This window comes from Centropristis striata, chromosome 17, assembly GCF_030273125.1.
Source record: "Centropristis striata isolate RG_2023a ecotype Rhode Island chromosome 17, C.striata_1.0, whole genome shotgun sequence".
NCBI classification, from domain to species: Eukaryota; Metazoa; Chordata; class Actinopteri; order Perciformes; family Serranidae; genus Centropristis; species Centropristis striata.
In genome coordinates, this window is record NC_081533.1 from 8,730,115 (window position 1) to 8,748,568 (window position 18,454).

Sequence of the window (18,454 nt, forward strand, 5' to 3'; positions counted from 1 at the left end):
GGACATGGAAACTAGTGGAAAAGCTGACAGCAGGGCTCCATGCTGCTTCGTTTCTGCTTTCGTGGACTCCAGAGGGTTAATGTTTCTACTCACACCTGAGCTTCTATAATCTCCTCTTTGTTTCAGAGCACTTTAAGGACTTTTTGTCAATATTGCCTCAGAAACAGAACAAAAATTTTATAAAAAGATTCAAATTTCCACCTCAATTTCACTTCTCTTTAACGGCTCCTAAAAAGTTCTAATGAATGTGACCTTATTGCTTTTTAGTTGCTTCAGTAATATAATTTAAATAAGTAAATATATGGAACAGCCTTTATTTAACCCAGACTGCCTAAAACGTATTTGTATGTTAGTGAAATGTCATATTCATAAATAAAAAACTAACAGTGCACCCAGCCTTACAATTTTCTCACTTTTATGTATCATATTTTTCTTTTCAAATTCAGATAGTTTTAATGAGTTTTATAGTGAGTTTGCTAGTTTTAATTGTTTTTTTTTTTTTTTGGAAAATGCTTAGTTTTAGGCTTAGTTTTAGTTTTTTGTAATGGGCTATTTGTTGGGTGCCAGATTCAAGAAAGTCACAATAAATGTTTTTCCTTAATTTCCTTTGTCTGATCCATCTCAGCCCCAATATGTTTATTAAGTCATAAACCCAGATAGATGAAATAGATTTCATATCAACCAAAAAGGTTTACATATGAAAAAAGTTGACAAAGATGAAAACAAAGGACATTTTCACTGTAAATTTTGTTAAGTTTAGTTAGTTTTGTAACCAAAAATACAGTTTCAGTTAGTTATCGTTATTTAAAAAAACTCTTGTTTTTATTTCAGTTAACGAAAATGTTTTTTCAATTCTATTTTTTTATTTCGTTAATTTTCATTAACTACAATAACCTTGGTGCAGAATTGTTATGTGATTTTAGTGTCAGTGGAATTATTCTGATGGATTTTTGTTTGAAGAAAATGGAGATTATTGCCATTAGATGGCGCCAAAGTAGTGAATATAGTGACTTGAAGTATAAATTGTTTATGAGTAGCTTAATAAAAGGTGAAAATCTGGATCTTTCTTTGGTTGTATGTGATAATCTAAAACTGGGATTAGTGTGAATGTTTTGTTAGTACTAAATGGAAAAGACAGTTCTGATTTTACACAGAAATAAGGGGAACTACTCAGCCTGACTCCTTCAAAGCCACTGAAAAATAGTTTTCACAGGCAAAGTATATCAGCTATAAACAGCTATAAACTTGAATAATGTAATATCTTAACTTCATATCAGGAGATTTTTTCATCCATCCCTTTATTAACCCTTTGATGCACAACATATAAACACCATCTCATACACAACATGGGCCAAAAATTACCCGCATTCATTTCCCATGTTATTTAATGTTGGCTGTGTGTTTGAATATATATGTTTTTTTTATTACAACAGATAATTTTATCCATTTCCATTTCCTTAAGAAAATAGTTTTTGTATTATTACATCAAGTTTACACACAAAAATGACCTTGTGTATTAGAAGCGTAGTCATACAAAAAGGGCTTTTATTCAAAAAGTAAGGAATGAAAACAAAAAATTAGGATGTATAATGATCAAAACAAGTGATTTGAGGAAAACCTGGAATACTGAATGATGAAATAAATTTATTGCAAAGATATAGAATATAAAAACTTAGTCGGGTCACTTTAGACCCATTGTTGTGCATCGAAGGGTTGAAGTCCGAGGCTGATATTACATACCTGGGACATTTTTGGTTCTCATGGTTTTTAGGTTTTTGATCATAACTTTGAATAGAAGCTTGTTAAAATAATTGCTTATTTTCTATATTAGTAAATTATTTTATGCTTTATTTCTGCTTCTCTGTCTCTGTTCTCTGTGAGTGACGCAGGTCACTATCAAAGGTCAAACCTTGACTGTAATAAATATCTCTATGCATTTATATTAAGTCAGACAATATGATTTGATACATTGATTGTGTTTGTGTGTTAATATTGATGTAGAAAACTATGATTACTTTAATTACATATATTCCATTTGCTTAAACTGATTAAGATTCTATAAATCACAAAGAATGACATCCAGATATATTGATGCACAGTTTTTGCTGTGTGTGTATGTGCATGTGTGTGTGTGTGTGTGTGTATGTGTGTCTGGAGAGGGGAGACCACAGAAGGCCGAATGAAAATCCCGTGAGAGAATGTCTGTAAGTCATAACAAGGAAAAATGTTTGTGCTAACAAGTTTGTTAGTAGGTCAGGGCAAGGCCTGGTTTCGGCAGCAAGCAACCAGGTGGCATGACGTGCCGTTGTATGCATTAAAACTGGCGAATGAGCGGATCAAGAAGGCGGAACTTCCTGGAAGAAATCGACCAGCATGTTTTGTAAACAAATGTTAGTATTTTAATGGGTTCCAGGGAGAGAGTCGTGGTTCAGACTTCACGAACTGAAACACGTCTGTTTGTATTCAGGGACATGAGTTCATTTTGAACCCGGAGATCTCTGTAAAGTGCACATTTTTTGACGTATTGTAATAAAACTTTTGTTAAACTGAGAAACTTGGACGTCTCCAGCTCTTCATTTCCCATCAACGAATGCGCAGAAAAATGGTGAGGTTTTTTCTGTTGGTGACAGATTATCAATTTTCAAGGTTTCCTCATGCAATTTTTCTAACAAGCTAATATTTTAAAACTAGCTACTGCTGTACATAAATAATGATGTTCAGGTCTCAGAGATACTACAATACAGAATAAACGTGAATATGCGTTTCAGTCCCTTTATACTTTATCCTGTGCTGTCAGAGGGTCAAAGCCCCTCTGGCCCTCAAGGTGATTCAGCACAGTTTTAAATACTAACATTAGCATGCATACAATGCTAACAATTACAATGCTAACATGCTGATGCTGAATAGACTTAACTCTATGGAGTTTTGGGCTATTTTGTCCATGTTTGAATCCTTTTCATCCTGCCTGTATACACCACTTAAAACATGTTTGAATACCATGTTGCTATATTTTTTTCAGCACAACCTCACCTATATGACCTTATAACTGACTTTTGGAGACTCCAGAGGGTTAATGTTGATCATGTTCACTGTCTTAGATTAGCATGTTCTGTATGCTAACAGAGGCACGTTAGCATCAAAACAAAGCACACCTGAGGCTGATGGGAATGTCATTAGTTTTGCAGGGACTTGATAAACCAAAAACCAAAGTATTGGACCAATGGAGATGACCTGACGAAAGACATGTTAAATAGTTTAATATTAGATGGGTTTATGTGTTAGAACACGCCAATAAATGATATGATTTCCTCTGCCAAGAATCATGTCATTGTTTTGACTGGGTTTGTCGGTTTATCAGCAGAACAACAGCATGCACCTCAGGGGACATTTTATTCTACTCTTTATTTATATATTATTCAGTATTAGCAATCATACACTGTTTTCCTAAATTGTCTTCCAGGTTTTAGGTTGTTAAAAATATGGCATATGCAGGGCTGACACATAGAGACAGACAATCACGCTCTGATTTACTCCTACGGGCAATTTAGAGTCACCAATTGAGTGCATGTTTTTGGACTGTGGGAGGAAGCCGGAGTACCTGGAGAGAACCCACGCTGACACGGGGAGAACATGCAAAGTCGAAACAGCGACCCTCTTGCTGTGAGACAAGAGTGCTAACCACTAGACCACCGTGTAGCCCCATTAGTACTCTTTCAGTGAATGATAATTAGAGGTAGACTGGTATATCGGCCGGCCGATATATTGGGCCGATATTTAGGCTTTTTACCGGCGAGGCTTGGTGCAACATCTGCCATTCTCTGGTGAGCTGCTGCTGATACCAGAAAAAAGAAAAACACATCAAATATGTGGATCATCTGAGGCGGCTTCAAGAATCGGCCCAAAACAGTCGGCAGCACATATTGGGGATCAGGGCTGGCTCTAGCCCATTTGGTGCCCTAGACGAGATTCATTCATGTTGATCAGCTCTGCTTGCTGTTTCACGAAGGGGGGAACTTCAGTTTTTGTTTGCCGATGGTGCCATCCAGGCTATATAATACAACTGTCTGTCTATATAATTATTAACTTAGAAGTAAATTCGCAAAGAAGCACAGCTGGAGACTGCTAACAAAGTTAGAGACAAGAGAGACAATGAAAGTGCAAACCCCGCGAAAAAATGTGCTTATCTGTGTTAAGCTAGTGTTGCTTTATTTCAACCTAGCTAGCAAGCTAATACAAATGAAACGTCTTCTACAAAAAGGCATTTTAAAAAAAGATGACATAACGTTACCTTTATATTGGGACTTCTTCTCCTCCTCTTTTCTTCTCTTTCGATACTGCGCACCGTAGAGCTTTGATGGCAGTTTCATCTTGCAAGATATATCAAAACATAACCTGTCTGTCACTTGACATGACCTGACCTCTGTGACCCCGATCTGACCGTCTAAAGGGGGGGCAAGGTAATGACCACACATCACGTGACTCAGCACCACAAGTGAGAAAATGTCATTGTTTATCTGTTTCTTTATTTTGTTAATATTTATTATTATCAAGACAGAACAAGAAGGGAGGGCGACAATGGGCATCGAAAATTATTATTGTTTTTTTGTTTTTTCTCCCTCGAGGGTGACTGGTGGTGCCCCTCCAGCAGATGGCGCTCTAGGTGACCGACTATGTTGCCTATGCCAAGAGCCGGCCCACCATATGGGCAACTGGGCAATTGCCGAGGGGCCCACGACCTCTAAAGGGCCCAGGGCAGTGTGGGCACAAGCAAAATATCTGGTTATCTCTCGCTTATATGTTAAACTGTTGCTCAAAAATGAATTTTGAGCTGACAGGATGATTTCTGTTTAAAATGAGCTGAGGACCAAAATGCTACTTGATTCTTGATTTTTGTTTGTGTCTTGTCTTCCTCTGTGATGGCTCTATCAATTCAATACATTTGTGCTGCTGGGAATAGGCGTTGTTAAATAAATATTGGATGGTTTGAAAGTGGTTGCTTACTTATTTTTTTGTGAAAATTGAGGACACTTCCTTCCCTATCTTTTTCTATCTTTTTGTAGGTGTCCTTGAGTGCCAAGAAAGGCGCCTTCCAAATAAAATGTATTATTATTATTATTATTACTATTATTATTATTATTATTATTATTATTATTATTATTATTATTATTATTATTATTATCTATGTAGCGGTTCAATTTTGCCAGATTATACTGATGCTGATGTGTTTTGTTTTCATAACATCATATGTTAGTGAGTGGCCTTGTGGTGCATTTGTAGTTCTATGAGCGTTTACACATCTGTACATGAAAATGCACTTGATGACAGTTAGTTATTGATGTATTGAGTATATTAACTGTATATTACTGTAATTTATTCTGTATTTTGCCAGATTATGGTGATTCTGGGGTCGTGGTGATGGGGTCCTTGAATATTGTTGCCAAGGGTACAGCAAAGGGTTAATCTGGCCCTGTCGGGGATCGAATTTAAAAAAAACCGTATGGGCATCGGGCCAAAAAAAAAACCCGTATCGGCCGACCACTAATGATAATACGCCTTGGAGTCCCTGAAGGCAACAGATTTGGTCTCCGAATTTACCAGGATCACCTGAAGGCAACACAATATTCGTGTGGCAAGGAGAGAGAGAAAGAGAGAGAGAGAGAGAGAGAAAGAGAGAGAGAGAGAGAGAGAGAGAGAGACGTAGGCGTGACATGGGGCTGTCTGCTGTTCTCTCCGGCAGGATGAACGTGTCTCAGTCTCCGGTGTAACGTGAAGGAGGAGAGGCGATGCTCCCGCTCCTGATGCCCTGCGCTCCTTCTTCTCCTCCTCCTTGTTTTTCTTCTCTCGTATCCTCCGTCTCTCCGCTTTCCAGGCCGTACGGGGACTGACAGAACCCGCATCCACACACACACACACTCTCACACACTCACACACACCCACCCAGAGGAGGAATTACACACAGATCGGAGCCGGTCCCGGACCTCCATTGGCAAACATCAGCGGGTACGGGCCTGTTTATCTGATTCCTCTCCATCACCTGTCTTTATTCTACAGCTCCAGATGGCTGGAGACGCCAGCTGGCCTCTTGTCTGCTCTACTGAAATGATGGAGGTTAAAGTCACCTTTTTATTTGTGGATTGTTGACTTTCTCACCTTTATTCAAGCTGACGTGAATCTTTATGAGGTAAATTGGTTGGTAAGTGATGTCAAACTGTATGTAAAATAAGGCTTTAATGGGAGATTGGGTTGTTATCAGAAGCTCTTTATTATTTACCTCATCACTGCTGCTGCTGCGTGTGTGTGTGTGTGTGGCAGGGAGATGTGTGTTTGTGCGTAAAGAGGGTGTGTGTGATGTCTTCCCTATATGTAGTGTGTGTTGTCTGTGCGGTGGAATCCCCTGTGTACAAACCCAGCCTGCAAAATGGCACCAAGTCCTGTTTATGTCGCCAAAAACTGTGAAATATTACATTTTGTGTTGATCCTGGTCGTGATTTTTCCATTAATGGCCAAATCCGATCAGGTTACTACATCATCATATGTTAAGAGAGAGTGGAAGAAGTCTAGGCGTCCATCCACACACAGCGTGGCCCTGGGAAAACGCAATCCCCTGCAATCCGCACAGACAGAGCAGGAATAATAAGAGGAGATAGAGGCCATGTTTGAATAATCTGGACCAGAAACGAAGCATTTCTGGCGCATTAACAGTTTCATGCAATATTTCCCTGCTTCTAGATGGTTCTGGGAGGCTTTCAGGAGGAAAGGGTTTGGTGGGATGGTCAGGGAGAAGGAGCTCAAAATGGCTCACAACACAAAAAGTAGTAGCAGTGCTTTGATGGTATTCATGATCCAACAATATTATAGTTTGCTGAGTAATGAGTCATATTTGTGGCTTGCTGGGAACTGACAGTTTAAGGCATATGGACCTAAAAATAGATAGATAGATATATAGATAGATTACTTTACTCATCCCCGAAGGGAAATTTGGTTGTCACAGCAGTCAGATATTTGGGTACAATAATATACAATATAATAAAATATAATAATAAATAAAAACAATAATAGAAAAAACACAGAATAGAACAAGGACACTTAAGAAGTTAAGTTGGTAGGTAAGGTACAATGGCAAGATTAAGGTAATTATACTGATGATATTATGGTAATACTGTTATAGTGACTAGACAGTATATAATAATGCTACAGCATATAACAGTATATAATAATACTATTACTAATAATAATGATAACATGATAATATAATATATACTAATAAGTCCAGTATAATAATAATGGTAGTATATCACAGTATATAGTAATAATAGTAATAGCAGCAATATGATATAATATGATATATTTTACTGGCATTATATATGCATTTAAATACTTGGCTATACAAGATATACATACAATACATAATATACTAAGAGTATAAGAATATTGTATAAATATGATATATTATATCAATATGATTAATACACATATCACATATGATGTGAATTATATGTCCCAGTATTAAAGTGGAGTGTTGTACAGGTGCACAGTGCATAAAGTGACAGTAGATTTAGTGCAGTATGGGCCTAAACATAGATTGTTGGCGATGATGCTGTTATTAGAGTCAGGCTGATGCTGGTTGCAGATATGTAAGGCCAAAATATGTAAAACCAGATGGTGTCATCCACCTCTGCATTAATGGATATGATGCAGGTTATTAATTCATATTTAATAAGATGATCTATGGTGGGTGCCTGGCGATAAGACAGCTGGTAACCTGAAGTGATTTATTCTGTTGAGTTTGGATAAAACTTCAATTATTACTGTAGAATCCTACTCAGAAATGTACAGAAGAGCATTAGGGGCAGGAAGGAAGAAAAAACAAAATGAGAGGAGGAAAAAAATGTTTTCATTGTGCAGTTCGAGAAAAAAGTCGAAATGTCAAGAATAAAGTTGAAATACGATTTCAAGGGGGAAAAGTTGAAATAGCAGGAATAACGTTAACTTTTTGAGTTCTTTAAAATGTTAAAAGATCTTCACAGATTGGTTGTTCCTGCATCAGTAAGCCATCAGAGGAACATTGTTCTCTATCTGAACAGTTAGGTAGACTGTAGCTACAGCCTGATTTTCATACATGTCATTAAATGAGCAATAAGAACAATATTTAAGGGTGTAGTAGTACTAAAACCCCATACACATGAATGAGCTGTTCTTGGTAGTAGCTACTACAACTATTGTTTTGGGAAAAGCTGCTTTTATGTAATTTATGTACATTTTTTAGACATATATTAGATGTATCGAGGAAATTCAGGTTGTAGCTTACAGCCTACTTTACCAAGCTCAAAAAATTGACTTTATTCTTGACATTTCAACTTTATTCTCTCAACATTGTATTTCATTTTATGCTCAACATTTCGACTTTTTTCTCGAAGTACATATACACATTTTTCTCCTATCTGGCCCTCATCCTCTTCCATAGTAATGTAACATTTAAGTTGTTGCATTTTAATGTACATGTATGAGCCTAAAATAACAGTCCTTGTTTAAGGCAGATGTTGGATTAAACAGCATGTGTAACTTGTGAAAAAATCTATATATCACATTATTCCTCCTACAAATAAAAAGTTGTATTAATTTACAATAAACTCTCCTTTGTTTGGGAGATTTCTTGCCAGTGTGGTATTACCAGTAGCTAATGTTAGCTGTTAACTCTCAGTGTTGCTGTTTGAAGGCTTGTTCAGACACAACATGAGTATTATTTCTAAATGCTTGTGGCATGCCCCGAAAGTTTGTCGCTATGTCGGGCAGCATGCTTCTCTTGGTGGTGAATAAAAACAAGGCAGCCAGCCAGACACGAAAGGCAAAATGGAGGAAAAACTCTTAACTATTGTTTGTGTCTTCTTAATTCTTTGAACTGTACAAAACCTTGCACTTTTGTATTGAGGAGGAGGAGGAGGAGAGCCCTGTCTTGGGTAGGGATGTTCCCATACCATTTTTTCCCTCCCGATACCGATTCCGATACTTGTGGTGTGGGTATTGGCCGATACCGAGTACCGATCCGATACCAGTATGTTATAAAAAAAATATCATACTACACCTGCAGGACTGTGATATGATTATCATTGTGGTTATTGTTGTCATTAAGTGGCGAAATCCCACTTTTTTGACAACAGACAGGTCATCCAGGATATTAAATTCCAGGATTTTGTCTGTTATCTATCTGTCTCTGGGGAATGTTTCTTGTCGCTGGAAGTAGTAAACAGTAAATAATCCTGAATGTACGGGAGCCCGCAAGATCCCCTGATAAACAGTGTGTATAAAGTATACACTTCGGCTCGTTCTTACTCTTCTTAACGAGTCGCCGCCCCCCGCAGCTCCTTAAGAAGAGTAAGAACAAGTCTCCAAAAGTCTCCAATAACATCAGAAAAAGTCACTGGATTTGTCGCCAGTCGCTTATTAAAAAAATAGTCGCTAAGGGGGTCTGAAAAGTCACTAAATATAGCAACAAAGTAGCTAAGTTGGCAACACAGCTTCGCCGGCTTTTACAAATGGCGTGTGTTGTTGTGGCGTTGAGTACTACGACACATCCTGCTTACTGATCTATCCAATCAGCAACCAGGCTGTTTCAGGGGAGAAAAACGTCCCCGCTCTTCTACAGGGACTAAAAAAGTCCCGTCAAACGACCGCTCAGTACGGCTCGTATAGAACTTCTAGCAACACTAGTAGCATTAGCCGCAATTAATCAAATGAACAGTAGTAAAAGTATTTTGGCAGCAGTAGTAGTGATAGTATCGCATCAATAATAGTAACAGTATTTGCATAAATATGGCATAGCAGTAGCAATTTGCCTAGTAGTTAAACAACTAGTAGCAGTATGGAATTTGATTCCATAATTACAATAAGAACACTTCACACATCATGTCAAAATGTATTAACGTTTGTTCGACAAGTACATGATAATCACAGCCTCCAAAATCACAGCTTCAAACAAGAGATTTTGTGTGTATGTGTGTGCGTGTGGTTTTTGTGACAGAGAGATGAGGTAACACAGTACAGCCCACCTGTCAGGCTCTTATGTAGCCCGAGGGGTCAAACTGAGAGGAGGTGAGCCTGTGATAACAACAAGGGGAGATTTAAAATAGCACAAAAGTAGTTTGAGCTGTTGGTAAACTGTTCTGAAGTGGTTCTTTGGACTTTAGTTAAAACCTATTTCAATCTGAGACGAATTCTCTTAAAGGTGGTGAAGAATTGCTGAGGCAAAAAGGAGTTTTTGGAAGGTAATTCATTAAGGATTGTCTAAGTGTTAAAATTGCCAACCCAGTAGTTAGATGTGAATGAATATACAACACTGCTGCTGACCCAATCCCAGAACTCAAACACTGTTTGTCTGATGACAATCTAGTTTCTGTGGGCAATGACCATTACTTCTTGGGTTCAGGTATAGCCAGTGGATATCTGGACAACAGATGTATAGGCCAAGAATTACATTTGCATGTGCCGGTCATTTTCTGTCGCTCTGTCGGTTGGTTGGTTGCTCGGCCAAAAAAAAAAAACCTTCTAAACCCTCTAGCTATAACAAATTTTGCCCTTGGTGGCTCAATGGTGTGAGTCAACTCCACTCTCCAATCTTTTGCCATGCCCCTTTTATAACTCACTAAACCATTTGTCAGACAGACATAGAGAAAGTGACATTAGACCCAGTAGAGAGTAGTTTTAGGCTGCAACAAGCAGCTCTTTAACTCACAATGTTGATCAGTCAGTCCACTAAAATGTCCCCAAATTTTGGATGCCACAATTTTCGCCGTAGGAGGCTGAAATTTGGCATGGAGGTGTAGTGTTTGTGAGGTTGTGTTTGTGTGAATGCATGAACACATGCAGTGTTCACAGCTATTACAAATTCATGCTTGTTACACTCAGATTCAACATTTTTATCTATCTCAATAAACACATATCTGCATATGAAAATGGCTTTTACCAATTTTGCTCTCCACATGGACCGTTTACTTCCATGCAACCTTAACAACAATGCACTTAAAATAGTAAAACCTTGTCCTGTTGCCTGAGAATTATGCATACATATGGATAGTACAAATATTACATATTACAAATTACAAAAAAAACCTCACATGACATGTTACAGTAGTAGCCGATGAAGCTGGCTTATACTGTCAAGAAGTCACCAGAATAAGTTACTAGCACTAGTGCTAGCTTGGTTCCCCAATCTGTCAGGTGATCCCTGTCTTGCACACCTTGTCCCTCAACAGTTTCCCAAAGTGATGCTGCATTACAGGTCTACTTTTTTTGTCCTTTTTGATGGACAGCTTGAGACAGCAGTAAGAGGCTGATTTAAAACTTTGAAAATTTGGGACATGGACTTTTCTTTAGAATGTAGCCAAACTTTAGCCTATTGGCATCACTACTAAGAAGTCCAATGTTAACACCCAATTGCAGACCGCATTTTAGTTTAAAAAAAAAAATCAGACTGTGTTGTATTGTAGAGTGTTGTAAAGTTACACATTATATCGGATGAATGTCTACTTCATTCACACCTACGCTAGTTTTGCTTAAGCACTTAAGTAGCATCTTTTGCATCTCCCTCCTTCCTTTAGCGCCTTGTCGCTAATCTAATCTGTTAATAGGTTATTCAGCTCGGCTGGCTATTTAGCTTAGCAGCTAGTGATAGCTTCTCTCACTCTAATTCGGTGTGTATAATGTTAAGCTCCTCCTTGGCTCCTTTACTGATAATGGTACATGTAATAAGTGTAGTGTATTAGTTGTGTTGGAGGCAAGGCTTACTGAATTGGAAGTGCTTTCCCCATAGCTGTTGTGGGCTGAACTCGTGCAGCGGCTGAGTGGCTGTCTGAAGGTAGCGTAGTGCAACAGAACAGCCAGTGAGGAGAAGCATTCCATCGAGCCCCGCGCATGTGGGCGTGACGACTAACCTAGCGTTAATGAACAAAAAGAGTGAAAACGGCCTAACATAACGACAAAGTAACATATTACTTGATGAAAAAAAGTAACGCGTTTTGTTTCTCATTAAAACAAAAAATTAATCGGAGTATTCTAACGGGGGTCATCCCTATGTTCCCCAGGTCCTATGCTCCCTGCTCGGGAAACATGGGACCCTTTACAAAAAAGGCCTTTTAGAAAAAAGGCCCTATGTTCCCCGTTTTTCCCAAAAAGGGTCCTATGTTCCCCTGTAGCAATACATACCGGGGAACATAGGACCCTTTTCCAGAAAAAGGGACCTATGTTCCCAGCAATCTATCAATCTTTATGGTAGACTCTCAGCATGGCCAGCAGGCCTACCGTCGCATGGCCCACCTTAGCTCAAGCAGCCCAAAACTTAAATGTTGCACAGCAGCTACTTTCTGGTTGCTTTGCAGTTCATTTTTTTGGCTTTTTAAATAGGGTTAGGGTTAGGGTTAGGCCTATTTGCCATGGAATTTGGCAGCAATGGTGGAAAAAGTAACAGCCCGGGGAACATAGGACCCTTTTTGGGAAAAGCGGGGGGAAAAGGGTCCTATGTTCCCCACTCTCATACAAAGAGGGGAACATAGGACCCGGGGAACATATACACGCTCCCTTCTAACGTACCCCCAACACCGCTATGTGACAGTAAATTGAGGATTGGGGATTTAGGGTGGAGATGCTCTTGCTTGCTACAACACTAGCAGCCAGTTAATCGTTACCCACATGCCTTATGTTCTTGAATTGGACAGTTGAAATATGCTGACTCATTATCAGAATTACAAACTGTAATGCTCTATGAGACAGCTCACAAGCTGTTGTCATACGTTATGTTGCATAGCAACAGGCATGATATAACCATATGGTGTAACAGAACTCACGCTACTTAGCTTGTAGATAACTTGAAATCTCAGCACCTGAATAATTGTTGAATCACTGGTATCATTCAGGAATCTTGTCCCTGTCCCCACAAGTGCCCTCCATATATCAGCACAAAACCCTGATAGTGACCTTGTGAGAGCCAAGATGTGGGTGTACGTTGGCTTTTCTGTCGGCTGTCTGTAGTTGACTGCTTTTTGAATTGCAGTGCTTAATGATGAGAGGAGAGAACAAAGGTGAGAGTCTCAAACATCCCGTTTCACTTTCATCTCCGCTCCCAGGGTTAGGCCTGTCTGCAAACAGGGTCATGTGAACTCACCTTCTTTGATATTCAAATCGAGCTGATGAGTGCTACAGGTGCATCCTCTCTGTGTCCGTCTCAGTGTTTCCCATTCTGCAGCTTTCTTGCTCTTTTTCTCATTTTCCATCGCCTTACTGCATCCTAGACAGCAGGGCCATTTAGGAGCAGACAGGGCTGCAGGACACATACTCCATCACAGCATCGCAGCAGCCACACAAATAAACAAACACACATACATGGATATACCTTTGTTGCGAGATGCATAATATTAAATGGGTTTAAAAGTATGGACAAAAACTTCTAGGTTATGTAAGTGTGCATTTAGCATACATACATTATTAAAGGGCCGGTCCATTATTTATTCAGTTTATTTTTTGAGGTTTTTATATCCTTCTGTAGCTGCCTAGTAGTGTTCATACACATACAACTATGTTTTAATGTTGAAATGCCACCTTTCCAACGTTTTTTTGATGATGACATCGCTGCTAGGGGTGTGCCATATCATATTGTATATGATTATACCAGAATATTTTTTTAAGAGTAAAAAAATGCATATCATGATAATGGTAACATTCCCACTTCTTGACGTAGTGGCGTAAGGGTTCCTATTAATGACCTAGACTGTGGTGGCTCCAGAGTCTCATGTGCTGTGCTAACGTCACATTTCAAGCTACTGAAAATATATCCACACTATTCTTAATATAAAGTTATTTTGCGTTGTGTCTCTGCTCAGCATAGTGTCTGTCACCCGTCAGTCAGTCAAAACCCCGATCCACCTCTCCGTCCTCCTCCGAGACATGCGCGCGCATTCACACACTGACATACATGCGCTGAATATACCAAGCTGCCGTGCCTACCTGTCTGTATCAGTCCCGTCCCCACATCATCTCTCCATGTGCGTCTCCGTGCACGCGCCAAACTAAAAACTGTCAACCTGTCTGGACCATCCAGCCTTTAAACATTGGTATCACAGTAGGGCTGCAAAAGGGACTAGTTTGTGCATAAAAGTAGCTAACTAAGATGCTATGTACTCGATCAGAATGGAACAGCAATATGATTTATGGTATTTCCAATTTGTCTAAAGTCTATTCCCAAATACTCTCAAAGCGAATGACTTCAGCTTTACTTTGTGTTTAGTGCTAATTAACAAATGTATCGAAACTAACAGTGTCACATTAGCATTTAGCTCAAAGCACCACTGTTCCTAAGGTCAGCTTTGCAGAGTTGTTAGCATGGCCAAAGACTCTTAATCTTGAGTTTGCGAGATTGATTATTGCCCCTGACAAGGAGGTTATGATTTTTGGTTCAGTTTGTCTGTCTGTTTGTTTGTCTGTCAGCAGGATTATGGGAAAAAGGGGTGTGGCATGAGCCAAAAAGGAACACATTAGCTACATTATGTACCGGATCCAATCTCATGAGAAAGATAGAAAAATTACTCTCTGTTAGCTACTACAATAATGACTGATGTCCCATGATTAAGATGTCATAATACTAGGGGTGTGACAATATTTCTCGTTGCGTTAAAAATCTGTCTCGCGAGATTTGTGAGCTATCCAAACTTCTATTTGTGACCTGTGGGGACAGTAAAAGGAAAATAAGAAGGAAAGGAGGAGAAGGAGGGGAAGCAGCAAGCAGCCAGGATGACGGCGGCTCATTAAGAAGAGTAAGAACGAATCGAAGCGGCACAGTCCTCCTGCCAGTCTGCAAATTGCTAATAGGCTAACAGTTAGCTCTGTAGCAGTTCACTGTGTATGTGCTGCTGCTGCAGGAGGTGTTCATTTAGCGATCTCTGTTTGTTTACAACAAGCACCGGACACTCTGTGCACAGCTAGCGATGCCGGTTAATTCACGATCACTATGTTTATGATCAGTGGAGACGCTGTGCATAATTAGCCATGCTGCTTTGTTTATGATCAGCTACTGCAATGCGCACAGTTAGAGATGATGGCCACAGTTTCTTCTCCCGTGTTTAATCCATCGATTATGTGACGTCACGGTCAAAACTGTCGCTAATCGATTACACGACGATCGAAAACCCTACGTCACCTCCAGAGTCTCTAAATCCCTCTGGGGGCTAACTTGTAGTGAAGACATGCAGAGTGAGCGGATATTTGAGAGGGCGTGGCCTGAGACTTTCCCGGTGGCCACTCTTCCCCCTAAAGGAAACATGGCTCATATTGTTTGCACTTGAAAAAAAGAAAGAAATATTTATTAATAATATTCATCAATTTTTTGAGATTTAGTTTCGATTCATGAAAGAAGTTTATAAAAATCTCGTTTACATCATGCATGTAAAGAGTTATAATAAAACATTTCAAAATGAATGTGCAACCCGGTTAAATAAAAGTCTGTTGGTCCAGTCATATATTGTATCATTGTAGTTTTCTTAAAATCTCGTCTCAACTCGATCTCGTGAACCCAATATCGTGTCTCATCTCGTGAGCTGAGTGTATCGTCACACCCCTACATAATACTAATATATACTGATATGATCATCATTTTTGCCACACTTAAATAAAGACATATATAAATACAGGAACATAAGATTAAAATGGGGGATATATATTTTTAATTTAACAGGGACTTTAAAGGGGGAATTTAGTAAAGAATAACAACCAAAAACTTGAATGGAATCAAATGTGAGCAGACAGAGAACAGTGAAAGAACTGGAAGGAGTGGAGGCTGGATTTAGAAGTGGGGGAGGGTAACAGAACCGTTCATAACACTGGCTTGTAGGATTTGTACAGTATAAAGTGTTACATAATGTGCAGCAGACATGCTCTCTGGCTCTGTCATGCTTTCAAATATGAAAACATACACAACCAATGTGCGTATAATTTTCTGTTTCACACTGTTTAATGTTACTAGCTAATTGTTACATTAACTGAGATTTAATCAGACAATAAGCTCTCTTTATGACTTACTGTCTCAGTCACAGTGACTAAGAATACATGCGAAGAGGAAAATCTTTATTTAAACAGGTTGAAGAGGAGAAATAGTGTGATGAGTTTTGTCATGAGGCCATAATTCACTGCAGAGTTCATTTGTCAGTCGGAGTATATTTAGCTCTCTGTTCATTTGTTTCTGGAAGAGACAAATTTGACTCTTCCTTTCTTTCTCTCTTTGGTCTTTCTTTCTCTCCCACATACTCCACACACACTTGCCCTTCCCCTGCAGTGGGCGGTTAGAGAGAGTGAATGCTGGGAGTGAAAGAGAGGGAATCCAGAAAAAGAAGACAACAAATGTTCAAGAAAAACAGGATGGGGGGGGGGGACACACAATATTAAATCCAATGATGATATGATATTATAGAAATGTTGCATTATAGACAATGTGCCTTCCACAATGGTCCTGCCACTAAAAAAGTTGACATTTTTACACTGTTAAATGTCCTATTTGCTACTTAATTTGGTCACTGTTTAACCCTTCGATGCACAACATGGGTCTAAAGTGACCCGATATGTATGAGTTTTATGTTCTATATCTTTGCAATAAAATGTATTAATTTTTTAACAAAATCCCTTTTTGTGTCACTACTCTTCTAATGGGAGAAAAATGACCCATATCCATTTTTTTAAGCTAAGTAACTTGCTAAGCTAACTACTTAGCTAACTTGTTGGCTAAGTAGTTAGCTAAGCAAGCTACTTAGCCAAGTAGTTAGCTATGTAAAAATACAAAAACGTTTTTTCTTCATAAACTATGAGAAGCAAAATGGAAATAATGATCTGTTGTTATCAAAAACAAGATATTTAAAGAATACTTGGAATAGTCAAGCATACAATAAGTTGATATGAAAAGATAGAGCACAGAAACACACACATCAGCATTAAATAACATGGGAAATGAAAGCGGGTCATTTTTGACCCATGTTGTGCATTAGAAGGGGGGTCAATATGTTGTGCATCAAAGGGTTAATAATGCTGCATTAATCAATTTTCGGTTTTGTTTTGTGAACAGGGCCTTATGCTATGGCCTGTGTGGTGAAGGTGTTAGGAAACACACAGGCAATTACAGCGACATGAGCATTCATTTGAAGTTGTGTTTGTTTCCACTTGATGAATTTCAGTCCAGTTTTCACAATCCTTTAAGTTCTGCTTTTGGTCTTCACAAACTCTGAGGCTCTTGGGCTGCTGAATGCTCCAAAATTTTACCAGCTAGTTTCTAACTGTGCCTGTCTGGTTCTGAGTAGCTAGTGCACAGTGGGTTTATCAGAGCCATGGCACTGAAAACAAATGCCTGCTGCTGCTGTACAATAGACTGATGAGAGTTAAGTCTGTTCAAGAAAAAGCAAAATGCTGAAGGACAAGAGCTCTGTAGAGCTGTGTATATCTGCAGAGTTGTCGATTATTTTATATGGGTTTATTACATAAGCAACTTTTACATGACACATAGCCATTTAATTCATTGTTATACAGCCATGCTAGCTCAGTGAGGCTGTCCATAGACACAGTGGTGCTTGAAGATAAATGCTGATGTCAGCATGCAAACATGCTCACAATGACAAGGTTAACATGCAGGTGTTTAGGCATATTTACCACCGTTGCCCCCTTCGCTTCAACTGATGCTAATGTTTGCTAATTAGAAATAAACACAACGTACAGCTGAGGCTAATTGGAATGTCATTACTTTTGAAAATATTTGGTCATGAACCAATTTAGACCATGAGTACTATGTAAATGTAATGGCAATCCATCTAATTATCGTTTAAATATTTCAGTCTGGACTGAAACAGACATACATAGAAGGGACAAGAGACCAACAAATTAACGCCACAAGCAGTTTTACAAGCAACAAATCCCAATCCATAGATACATTTATATTAGGCACTCAGATAGCCGTGTTTCCTCAGCCTCAGGCCACGCCCTCTCAAATGTCTGCTCACTCACTCATTACAAAAAGGCCCACAGAGGGATTTAGTGACTCCGGAGGCGGCGTATGGTTTTCGATCGTCGCAACAGATTAAACATAGGGAGACGCAACTGTGGCCGCTGTCGCTAACTGTGCACAACGTCAGCAGCTGATCGTAAACAAAGCAGCATGACTAATTATGCACAGTGTCTCTGCTGATCATAAACATAGTGATCTTGAATTAACAGCATCGCAAAGTGTTAACAGCATCTCAGAGTGTCCGGTGCTTGTTGGAAACAAACAGAGATCACTAAGTGAACACCTCCTGCAGCAACACATACACACTGTACACACCGCGGGGGCCCGCAGCTCATTAAGAAGAGTAAGAACGAGTCTCCAAAAGTCTCCAATAACACCAGACAAAGTCGCTAGATTTGTCGCCAGGTGCTTTTTTGAAAAATAGCCGCTGAG

The 18,454-nt window shown here is 39.1% G+C and overlaps 1 protein-coding gene across 6 annotated transcripts in view; it reads left to right on the forward strand.

Moving 5' to 3' along the window:
• The first annotated feature begins 5,821 nt into the window (after positions 1-5,821).
• The window catches only part of peli3 (pellino E3 ubiquitin protein ligase family member 3), a 42,448-nt gene continuing 29,815 nt past the window's right edge, over positions 5,822-18,454 (forward strand). For 2 of the 6 annotated variants that reach the window (XM_059354925.1, XM_059354926.1), the window contains exon 1: positions 5,921-6,193. Coding sequence is in view for 2 of the 6 variants with exons in the window: in XM_059354923.1 (XP_059210906.1) it covers positions 6,177-6,181 (5 nt within the window). In the remaining 4 variants the exon portion in view is untranslated. Of the gene's footprint in view, positions 6,194-18,454 lie in introns of all 6 variants that reach the window. The other 4 variants (XM_059354923.1, XM_059354924.1, XM_059354928.1 and 1 more) reach the window with 3 other exon arrangements.